The sequence below is a fragment of the Terrapene carolina genome, unplaced genomic scaffold (genome assembly GCF_002925995.2).
Source record: "Terrapene carolina triunguis isolate 2854851 unplaced genomic scaffold, T_m_triunguis-2.0 Scaffold95, whole genome shotgun sequence".
Lineage (NCBI taxonomy): Eukaryota > Metazoa > Chordata > Testudines > Emydidae > Terrapene > Terrapene triunguis.
The window spans coordinates 684,326-696,328 of NW_020664446.1; the positions used below are offsets into that span (position 1 = coordinate 684,326).

General features: G+C 54.3%; 1 protein-coding gene across 1 annotated transcript in view; it reads right to left on the reverse strand.

Moving 5' to 3' along the window:
• Positions 1 to 9,223, reverse strand: part of CNNM1 (cyclin and CBS domain divalent metal cation transport mediator 1) — a 56,194-nt gene extending 46,971 nt beyond the window's left edge. Inside the window, exon 1 of the mRNA XM_029911355.1 lies at positions 7,735 to 9,223. Within this exon, the coding sequence (XP_029767215.1) occupies positions 7,735 to 9,223 (1,489 nt within the window). The remainder of the gene's footprint in view (positions 1 to 7,734) is intronic.
• Positions 9,224 to 12,003: the final 2,780 nt, after the last annotated feature.

A 12,003-nucleotide genomic window follows, 5' to 3' on the forward strand; every position in this document is an offset into this window, starting at 1 on the left:
ATGTGGGCACTAATGATACTGTGAGGTATGACCCTCAGCAGATCAGAAGTGACTACAGGGCTCTGGGAGTACAGGTGAAGGAGTTTGGAGCACAGGTGGTGTTCTCTTCAGTCCTTCAGTCAAGGGTAGGGGCCCAGGCAGAGACAGATACATCCTGGAGGTGAATGCCTGGCTGCGAGGATGGTGTCACCAGGAGGGCTTCAGCTTCCTTGACCACGGGATGCCGTTCCAGGAAGAAGGATTGCTAAGCAGAGATGGGTCCACCTATCAAGGAAGGGGAAGAGCATATTTGGATACAGACTGGCTAACTTAGTGAGGAGGGCCTTAAATTAGGTTCAAAGGGGGCAGGTGACCAAAGCCCACAGGTAAGTAAAAAACACGGAGACCTGGGAGAAGGTTCGCAATTTGGGGGGGAGCATGGGCTGTTGTAGAAGGGATAAAGGAGAGACAAGACAGAACTGGGGGTGGGGGAAATCAAATCAGTATCTAAGATGTCTGTATACTAAGGTGAGAAGTATGGGGAATAAGCAGGAAGAACTTGAAATGCTAGTAAATAAAACACAACTATGACATAGTTGGCATGACAGAGACTTGGTGGGATAATATACATGACAGGAATACTGGTATAGAAGGTTATAGCTTGCTCAGGAAGGACAGGCAGGAAAAAAGGGAGGAGGTGTTGCCTTATATATTAAAAATTTATACACTTGGACTGAGGTTGAGATGGAAATAGGTGATAGACTTAATGAAACTCTCTGGGTAAGGATAAAGGGGGTAAAAAACAAAGGTGATGTCATGGTAGGGGGTCTACTATAGACCACCTAACCAGGAAGAAGAGGTAGATGAGACTTTTTAAACAACTAGCAAAATCATCCAAAGCACAAGACTTGGTGGTGATGGGAGACTTCAACTCCCCAGACATCTGTTGGGAAAAATAACACAGCAGGGCACAGATTATCCAACAAGTTCTTGGAATGTATTGGAGACAATTTTTTATTTCAGAAGGTGGAGAAAGCTACTGGAGGGACGCTGTTCTAGATTTGATTTTGACAAGTAGGGATAGCTCAGTGGTTTGAGCATTGGCCTGCTAAACCCAGGGTTGTGAGTTCAATCCTTGAGGGGGCCACTTAGGGATCTGAGGCAAGATCAGTACTTGATTCTGCTAGTGAAGACAGGGGGCTGGACTCAATGACCTTTCAGGGTCCCTTCCAGCTCTATGAGATAGGTGTAACTGCAGCAGAAGGTATAGCTTGTGGTAAGTCATCTTAAAAACACTCATGTAAACTCTTCACGGCACCAGTTCTGCTTTGTTCCTTTTCCCCCTTCTTGCTGCCAAGCTCAACTTTCACCTAGGCAAAGAGGGTTCCAATGTACTGTAGATACCCTCAATAGCAGAGCACACTCATAAACTCTGCTATGCACCAAACAGAACACGTGAGCACCACGGTGCATATGCATCCTGTGTTATCCTAATGCAATCATAGAACCAAAGACACGTAGAGCGGGAAGGGTCATCTAGTCCAGCCCCCTGTGTGGAGACAGGGCCAAATAAACCTAGACCATCCCCGACAGCCGTTTGTCCAGCCTGTTCTTAAAAACCTCCAACGATGGGGATTCCACAGCCTCCCTTAGAAGCCTGTTCCAGAGCTTGACTATCCTTATAGAATCATAGAAGTGTAGGACTGGAGGGGACCTTGAGAGGTCATCTAGTCCAGTCCCCTGCACTCAGTATTATCTAGATCCTCTCTGACAGGTGTTTGTCTAACCTGCTGTTAAACACCTCCAATGATGGAGATTCTGCAGCCTCCCTGGGCAATTTATTCCAGTGCTTAACCAGCCTGACAGTTAGGAAGTTTTTCCTAATGTCCAACCTAAACCTCCCTTGCTGCAATTTAAGCCCATTACTACTTGTCCTGTTCTCAGTGCTTAAAGAGAACAATTTATCACCCTCCTCTTTATAACAACTGTTTCTGTACTTGAAGACTTATCTTGCCCCCCGTCAGTCCTCTCTTTTCCAGACTAAACAAACCCATTTTTTTCAATCTTTTCTCATAGGTCATGTTTTCTAGACCTTTAATCATTTTTGTTGCTCTTCTCTAGACTGTCTCCAATTTGGACACATCTTTTCCAAAGTATGGTGCCCAGAACTGGACACAATACTGCAGTTGAGGCCTCATCAGTGCAGAGTAGAGCGGAAGAATTACTTCTCCTGTCTTGCTTACAACACTCCTGCTAATACATCCCAGAATAATGGTGGGTTTTTTTGGGCACAGTATTACACTGTTGACTTGTATTTAGTTTGTGATCCACTATAACCCCCAGATCCTTTTCTGCACTACTCCCTCCTAGGCAGACAAGGTGGATGAGGTAATATCTTTTAGCATGTTGGTAAGAGACACAAGCTTTCGATAGACACAGACGTAAGGACTCAGGGACAAGAACCCATGTCTCCAGAGCCTGGGGCAGCTGATATTCTCACAGTGCTACCAGGAGGCCATGCAACAGCACAGCCAGGGAGCACTGTGGAGAGTAGGCGCTGCAGGAAGTACCGCCCAAGAAACCCAGAGTAGCAGCCCTCTGATTGGCCAAATTCCCCTACTTAACCCCAGGGGTTGCCCCAGGAAGTTGTCTGGTCAATCACACAGACTTTGACGGCACTGCCAGACTTCGGCTCTTCCCCTGGTCTCTGATTCCAGCCTGACCCTGACTTCTGCCCCTTGATTCTAACCTTGTACTACCTCTGATCTCTGACCCTGGCCTGACTCTGACCCTGACTCTTGTTAACGGGACCCGGCCTTGCAATTCCGCCCACTCCTGACCCTGGTGGGCAGACCTCAGCCCAGCTGTGACCCTAGGCCATGCCACCTACGCCCCAGTCCCTTATGACAGAGCTCTTCCTCAGTCTGGGAAAGGAACTGAGGCTAGGTCTACACTACAGCGGGGGGTCGACCTAAGATACGCAACTTCAGCTACGTGAATACCGTAGCTGAAGTTGCGTATTTTAGGTCGACTTACCTGGCTGTGAGGACGGGGGCAAGTCGACCGCTGCCGCGCCGCCGTCGACTCCGCTGCCGCCTCTTGCCGCGGTGGATTTCCGGAGTCGACGGCAGAGCGATCAGGGATCGATTTTATCGCGTCTTCACTAGACGCGATAAGTCGATCCCCAATAGATCGATTGCTACCCGCCGATCTGGTGGGTAGTGAAGACGTGCCCTCAGTGTCACAGCTTAACACAAGATCAAACAGATAGTTTAGCCTCAGTAGCTCACACATGCTACCAGACCATTCAAGGGGAAGTGGCTCATTAACACTTCCTAGGCAGTCATTTCCTATTTTGTATTTGTGCAACTGAGTATTCCTTCCTTGCATTTGTCCTTATTGAATTTTATCCTATTTATTTCAGATCATTTCTCCAGTTTGTCAAGGTCATTTTGAATTCTAATTCTGTCCTCCAAAAGCACTTGCAACCCCTCCCAGCTTGGTATGATCCACAAACTTTATACGTGTACTCTCTCTGCCATTATCCAAATCATTTATGAAGATACTGAATAGAACGAGACCCAGGAAAGATCCCTGAGGGACCCCACTCAATATGCCCTTCCAGCTTGATTGTAAACCATTGAAAACTACTCCCTGAGTATGGTTTTCCATCCAGTTGTGCACCTTCTTTATAGTAGATTTGTCAAGGCTAAATTTCTCTACTTTGTTTATAGCTAAAGATTTTCCTAATACCTAACCTAAATCTCTCTTGCTGCAGATTGTGCCCTTACTTCTTGACCTTCAGTGGACATGGAGGACAATTGATCCCTGTCCTCTTTATAACAGCTTTTAACAGATTCAAAGACTGTTATCAGGTCCCCCCCCCTCAGACTATGGATATACTAGGAGGCTTTAGGGGCAGGGCTGTGCTTAGGGTGACCAGACAGCAAATGTGAAAAATCAGGACAGGGGTGGGGGGTAATAGGAGCCTATATAAGAAAAAGTCCCCAAAAATGGGACTGTCCCTATAAAATCGGGACATCTGGTCACCCTAGCTGTGCTGCTACAGCCCTGCCGCTAAAAGGCATGAGCTGCTGTTTGTCAGCAGGAGAGAGCTCTCCTGCAAACAAAGCGCTGTTCACAACGGCGCTTTTCGTCGGTAAACTTTTGTTGTTCAGTGGGTGGTTTTTGTTTTGTTTTTTTTTAACACCCCTGAACGACAAAAGTTTTGCCGATGAAGTGCCAGTGTAGAAAAAGCCTCGGTCTTCTTTTCTCAAGACTAAACACACCCAATTTTTTTTAACCTTTCCTAATAGATCAGGATTTCTAAACCTTTTTTCAATTGTATTGCTCTTCTCTGGACTCCCTCCACTTTATCCATATCTTTCCTCAAGTGTGGTACCCAGAATTGGACACGGTACTCCAGTTAAGGCCTCTCCAGTGCCAACCAGAGTAGAACAATAACCTGTATCTTATATACAACCCTCCTGTAAAGACACCCCTGAATGATATGTTGGGTTTTTTTTTTTGCAATTTCATCACATTGTTGGCTTATATTCAATTTGTGATCCACTATGGCGCCCAAATCCTTTTCAGTAGTAGTACCATCTAGCCAGTTATTTCCAATTTTGTAGTTGTGCATTTGATTTTTTCTTCCTAAGTTAAGTACTTTGTTCTAGTCTTTATTGAATTTCATCTTATTGATTTCAGATCAATTCTCCTATTTGTCAAGGTAGTTTTGAATTATAATCCTATCCTGCAAAGTGCCTGCGACCGCTCCCAGTCTAATGCTATCCTCAAAATTTTATAAGCAAACTCCCCACTCCCTTATCAATCATTAATGAAAATATTGAATAGTACCGGACCTAGGACTGACCCCAAACATCTGTTATATTTTCATCTAGATCTGGTGCCCAGGAAGGAGGTGGGATGGGTTGGGACAGGTGTTACAGGCCAACATCCCACCGGATGGCATTGCAAACATTATTCTATAAGGTGCTCACAAGACAACTTTGACCAAATATATATTGTGATGGGGCAAGGCCAGATGGCTACAGTAAAGTAGTGAGGAACAGGTATGTTAGCCCCAGGCTAAACAAATCCCTGGTACCATGGTAACCAAATGGCAGTTGCTCCAGGTTAATCAAGACACCTGGGGCCAATTAAGATCGTTCTAGAAGGTAGTGGAGATAGCTAGATTGATTGGGACACCTGAAGCCAATCAAGGACTGGCTGGAACTAGTTAAAAGCCTCCCAGTTAGTCAGTGCGGGGTGGGTGTCAGGAGCTATAGGAGGGAACTGTGCTGTTGGAGGAATGAAGTAGTACGAATCCATATCAGGTGCAAGGAAGGAGGCCCTGAGGTAATTGTGAAGAAGATATTGAGTGGGGGCTGCTGTGGGGAAGTAGCCCAGGGAATTGTACATGCCCTATTGCCAAAAAGTCAGCTTCCATAGCTGCTAAGTTTAGGGTCCCTGGGCTGGAGCCCGGAGTAGAGGGTGGGCCTGGGCTCTTCCTTCCTTTCCCCCCCCTCCCCTCCCCTCCCTGATTAATCACTGATACTGAGAGACCGAGACTGTGTGCGGGAGGGTTGTTTCGCCTCACCTCCCTTGCTGGCTTATGATGAAAATGGCTCAGTAGACTGTGACCCTTGCCTCTAGAGAGAGAAGGGTTATGTGGAGGGTCACAGTGAGCCTCTGAAGCTAGTAAAAATTCGTCAGGAAATGCAGGACCCATGGAGTCAAGAACAGAACTTTGTCACAACATAGATAGATAATCTCAAAACCCAACAACCTATCCTCAAAGTTATGTGCCTACTTGAAAAAACAGTAAAAGTCAAGCTTACTGTAACTGAAAGAGCAGACTGATGTGTCTACTGTTTTAGGGCTGTCAATCGCAGTTAACTCACGTGATTAATTTTTGAGTTAATCACGATTAATCGCACTGTTAAACAATAGAATTTCAACTGAAATTATTAAATTTTTTGGATGGTTTTTTTTCTACATTTTCAAAGATATTGATTTCAGTTACAACACAGAATACAAAGTGTACAGTGCTCACTTTATATTATTACAAATATTTGCACTGTAAAAATGATAAAAGAAATAGTATTTTTCAATTTACCTCATACAAGTACTGCAGGGCAATCTCTTTATCGTGAAAGTGTAACTTACAAATGTAGATTTGTTGTTGTTGCATAACTGCATTCAAAAACAAAACAATGTAAAACTTTAGAGCCTACAAGTCCACTCAGTCCTACTTCTCATTCAGCCAATTGCTCAGACAAACAAGTTTGTTTACATTTACGGGAAATAATGCTGCCTGCTTCTTATTTACAGTGTCACCTGAAAGTGAGACCAGGCGTTCGCATGGCACTTTTGTAGCCAGTTTTACATGGTATTCACATGTTTGAGCGATTGGCTGAAGTAGGACTGAGTGGACTTGTAGGCTCTAAAGTTTTACATTGTTTTATTGTTGAATGCAGTTTTTTTGTATATAATTCTACATTTGCAAGTTCAACGTTCATGACAGATTGCACTACAGTACTTGTACTAGGTGACTTGAAAAATACTATTTCTTTTGTTTTTTACAGTGCAAATATTTGTAATAAAAAATATAGTGAGCACTGTACACGTTGTATTCTGTGTTGTAACTGAAATCAATATCTTTGAAAAAGTAGAAAACAAATATTAAAACAAATCATATTCTATTGTTTAAAAGCATGATCACACAATTAATTTTTGTAATCACTTGACAGCCCTAGTTTGTTTACAATGTTCATTTGATAACCGTTTTAGTCCATTTCCACCAGCAAGAAGGGACAAAAGTAACTTTTAAACCCCCTAAACAAGCCTGGAGACTCAGGCACCTCACCTCCAGCCCCTCTCTTAAACTGATTCCATGCACCAGCCTTTGAACACCCCGAGTGAGTGTTAACTAACCCTCCCGGCACTGAGGGGTAAGGATCTGTCCCCATTCCACAGCCCAGCAGCGACCTTCCCAAGGGAGTGGCACAGCTAGGACTGCGCTCACAGCCCAGCTCCACGCCCGCTCGCTGCCGGCCTCACTCCGCCCAGCCTGGGTGCAGAGGGGCCAATGCAGAGCAGCCCCTCGCGGAAAGCACCAGCCGCCCGAGTCCGCCGCTCCCCCCCCACGGGGGCATATATTGCTGCTGGCATGAGCCGCAGGGGCGGTTAATGACAGCGCTGCGACCCCCGAGGAGGCTCAGCCCGGCCCCTAGCTCGCTCCAACCCCTCAGCGCTTCGCAATGAGGTTCGGGGTCAAAAGCACCCGGGCAGCCGGACCCCGCCCCGGGCCCGTATGGGGCGCACGAGTCCCGCACACCCCCGAGAGCTGCGCGGAGCCAGCGGGCACACGCCCGGTTCATGCAGGGCGCAAAGAGCCCAGGAGCCCCCTGCCCGCCCAGGGCATCCTATCCGGGCACCCCAGCTCCGACACCCGCAGGGGCCCCGCTCCCCTGCCGGGAGTGCCCCGCACGCCCGGGCCTGGGGGAGCAGGGGGCGGTCGGGGAGGCGCGGGCGGGGTGCGCCAGAGGCAGCCGGCCAAGGGCCGGGGGGCGCAAGGGGAAGGCGGTGGCTGCCGCGGGCGCACGGCCGGGTGGAGGCAGGGACAGGGGGACCCCGAGCCCCGCGGGAGGCTGCATGGCCCGGAGCGCACAGCCGGAGCCCGGGGAGTCGGGGCGGGTGCCTGGGGGTGCGGGTGCCCGGAGGACAGAACCGGGGGTCCGGCGCCCTCACCCTTCTTGAACTCCTCCAGCAGCGTGTCCAGGCGGCTGTCGCTGAAGACCCAGTGCAGCGGCCGGCGGTAGAAGCGGGTGACGGTCTGCAGCGGGGTGCAGTCGGCCGGGTCCACGAAGGCCAGGTCCTTGACGAAGAGCAGGTCCACGATGTTGTCCCGCCGGTCGCCCTCGTAGACCGGGATGCGGGTGTAGCCGGAGCGCAGGATCTCGGAGACGGTGGCGAAGTCCAGCAGGGCGTCGGAGCGCAGCAGGAAGCAGTCGGCCAGCGGGGTGAGCACGTCCTCCACCGCCTTGGTGCGCAGCTCCAGCGCGCCCTGCACCATGGCCAGCTCCGCCCGCACCAGGTCGCTGTGCGGGTCGGCGGCGCGCAGCGTCTCCAGCAGGCGCTCGCGGGTGGAGAAGGTGCTGAGCTCCTGGCGCAGCGCCCAGTCCAGCAGCCGGCTCAGCGGGTAGCAGAGCGGGAAGGCGGCGGCCATCAGCAGGCGGGTGAGGCAGAGCGTGTGCGAGGCCATGGCCAGCCCGTGCCGGGAACACACCGAGTAGGGCAGCACCTCGCCGCCCAGGAAGACGGCGCCGGTGCAGAGCAGCACGGGCAGCCAGGGCACGCCCTGCACCCAGCCGGCCGGCGCCGGGCCCTGGCCGGGCAGGGATGCGCACAGCCAGCCGGCCAGCGCCGCGTTGGCCCCGGCCTGGCCTAGCAGCAGGGTGCAGAGCAGGTAGGTGCCGCCGTGGCCCCGCACCGCCTGGACGCGGCGCGCCTGCTCCTGCTCCGCGGCCGAGCCGCTGTTGCGCAGCACGCGGAGCTCCAGCGGGTCCAGCGACAGCAGCGCCAGGCGCAGGCCGCTGAACAGCGCCGACAGCCCCAGCAGGAGCAGCGCCCCCAGGGCCCGGAGCCAGCCCGCCTCCGGCAGCGGCCCGAGCAGCCAGGGCTCCCGCGCCGCCCGCCGCACCCGCAGCAGGAAGCCGCCCGCCGCGCCGTGGTGCTGCCAGGCGCGCCCGTCCCAGGCGCAGAGCGAGAAGAGCCGCCCGCGCGGCCCGGCCCCGGGCTCCCCCTTGCGCGGCTCCCGCACTCGCACCCGCACCAGGGCGGAGCCGGCCGCGCCGCCCGGCTGCAGCGGGCCCAGCACCTCCACGTCCGAGGCCCAGGCGCTCTGCGGCGGGCAGCGCTCCCCGGGCGCCGGGACCGGGACCGCGCCCGCGCCCGCCGGCGGCTCCTCGATGAAGACCAGGCGGGGCTCGCTCTCCGCGCCGGGCGGCCCGCGGCTGCCGTTCCCCTCGGGCGGCGGCTGGAAGTAGAGGCGCAGCCGGAAGGTGGCCCCCTCCACCGCCCCCAGCGCGCCGGCCTCCAGCGAGACCCTGCCCGGGGCCGTGTCCTCGGGCCGCAGCCCCAGCAGCCAGGCGGCGCCGGCGGGCGGGCGGCGGGAGAGCGAGAAGAGGAGCAGCAGCACAGCGCCCCGGCTCCGGCCCCAGCCGCCCGCCGCAGCCATGGCGCTCCGCATGCACCGCAGCGCCCCCGGCCGCGTCACGCTGCAGCCCACGTGCCGGGCTGGGAGCGGCCGCGCCCGCGGGGGCCGGGGGGCCGGCCCGGAGTGGGGAGGGGCTGCGTCCGGCCTCCCCCTGGCGGGGCCCTCAGCCAGCCCCGGCCGGAATCCACGGGGACCGTGTCCAAGTGTCCACTAAGGCGCTGGGCTCACCAGAGAGCAAGTGTGAGAAATAGGGATGGGGTGGGGGTAATAGGAGCCTATATAAGAAAAAGACCCAAAAATCAGGACTGTCCCTATAAAATCGGGACATCTGGTCACTCTAAGTGCGGCCCCACGGACCCGCTCACTGTAACTGCATGGGGCAAAGGGCCGAGCCTCAGGGAACACCAGGAGGGGCGCAAGCTGGAGCCCTTGTCCCTTTGGGAGCGGACAATTTCCCAGCTCCCAGGACCCGGTGCCTTCAGGCCTTCCCCTCAGTTCGGGCAGGTGGGGCTGGTCCAAGCTGGCTGGTTTATGCCCCATTTCCACGGCAGCTCAGGGGCTATTTTCTGGGCTATATCTGAATATTTCCAGAGCTTGTCTGCATGCGCCTGGCACCTGAACTTGGAATTTCAGCCTGGTGCATATGAACATGTGTAACAGCATGAACGTGTGTGTCTATGCATGCATGTGACAGCGTGTGTCTAGCATGCATGTGACAGCGTGTGTCTAGGTGCATGTGCACATGCGTGATGGTGTGAGTGTCTCCACATGTGTGTGATTGTGTGCACCGGTGTGGTGTACACATGTGCACCTGTGTGATGGTGTGTGTTTGTATCAGTGTGTGCACATATGCGATGATGTGTCTGTATGTGTGGGCACACATGCTGGGGAGTGCCTGTGGGTGTATGGGCATGTGCACACATCTGATGGTGTGTGTATATGACTGTATGTGTGTGCGTGCACACATTTGGTGTGTATCTACGTGTGTGTACATACATGTGCACGTGTGATGGTGTGTATGTGATTGTGTGTCTATGTCGGGGGTGGGCAAACTACGGCCCGCGGGCTGTTTTAATCCGGCCCTCTAGCTCCCACTGGGGAGCAGGGTCTGGGCTTCCCCTGCTCCAACCGGGGAGCAGGGTCGGGGGCCACTCTACACGGCTCCCAGGAGCAGCGGCATGACTCCCCCTCCGTCTCCTACGTCGTAGGGGCAGTCAGGGACCTCCACTCTGCACACTGCTCCCACCCCAAGCACCGCCCCTGCAGCTCCCATTAGCCAGGAACCGAAGCCAAGGGGAGCTGCAGGGGTGGTGCCTGCGGATGGGGCAGCGTGCAGAGCTGCCTGGCTGCGCCTCGCGTAGGAGCCAGAGAAGGGACATGCCGCTGCTTCCAGGAGCCGTTTGAGGTAAGCGCCACCTGGAGCCTGCACCCCTGAGCCTCTCCCCATGCCCCAACCCCCTACCCCAGACGTCATCCCCCTCCTGCCCTCCAAACCCCTCGATCCCAGCCCAGAGCACCCTCCTGTACCCCAAACCCCTCATCCCCAGGCCCACCCCAGAGCCTGCACCTCCAGCCGGAGCCTCACCCTGCACCTCACTCCCCAGCCTGGAGCCCCCTCCTGCACCCTGAACTCATTTCTGACCCCCAACCCCAATTATGTGAGCATTCATGGCCCACCATACAATTTCTATTCCCAGATGTAGCCTCGGGCCAAAAAGTTTGCCCAACCCTAATCTATGTGCAGGGGCGGCTCCAGGCACCAGCGCAGCAAGCACGTGCCTGGGGCGGCAAGCCGCGGAGAGCGGCCTCCTGGTCGCTGTGAGGGTGGCAGTCAGGCATGCCTGCGGGAGGTCTGCCGGTCCCGCGGTTTTGGCGGCAATTCGGCGGCGGGTACGCCGAAGGCGCGGGACCCTCAGTTCGCCTGCAGAAACGCCGCCGAATCCGCGTTACTGCGGACCGCCCGCAGGCATGCCGCTGAAGCCCACCTGACTGCCGTGCTTAGGGCGGCAAAAAACATAGAGCCGCCCCTGTCTATGTGCATATTCACATGTGTGACAGTGTGAATCTATGCGTGTGTGCATGTGATGGGGTATGTGTCACAGAGTGTGGGGGGAGTCAGGGCCCTGCACCCCCGGCTTCCTGCGGTTCACCGTGACTCTCAACCAGCCAGTAACACAGAAGGTTTATTAGATGACAGGAACACAGTCTCAAGCAGGGCGTGTAGGTACAACCAGAACCCCTCAATCAAGTCTGTCGGAGAATAACAGAGTTCTCTGCTTCCACAAGTCCTTCTGGGGGGTTTAGGGAGCTTAGACCCCAGTTTGGGGTTCCCTGCGTTCCACCACCCAGCCCAAACTGAAACTAAAAACTCCTCCAGCAGCTTTCTCCCCCCTCCCCTCTGCTCCTCCTCTCATTTGTTCAGTGTCCCGGGCAGAAGGTGTCACTTCTCCCAACCCCCATCCTGGCTCAGGTTACAGGTCAGGTAGCTTCCTTCCCATCCCCAATGTAACACATTCCCAGGTCAAATCCGCCCCGCTCCCTGCGCCGTCACAGTGTGCAGTGGCAGATTATCACATGGGCCCCTGGGGCCTGTGCCCCAGGCCCCCCCACAGGAGTGCTGGAAGCTGGGTAGAGGTGGGGGAGCCACTGGGGCCCCGTCCTCTAGCCAGGCTAGAAGCCAGAGCTGGGCAGTGGTAAGAGCCAGACAGGGAGCCCTGGACCCTCCACCTGCCCTGGGTAGGGGCTGGGTGTTCGAGAGCAGCCCTCAGCCCCTGCCCCTGCCCCCTGGATGCACTGCCCAG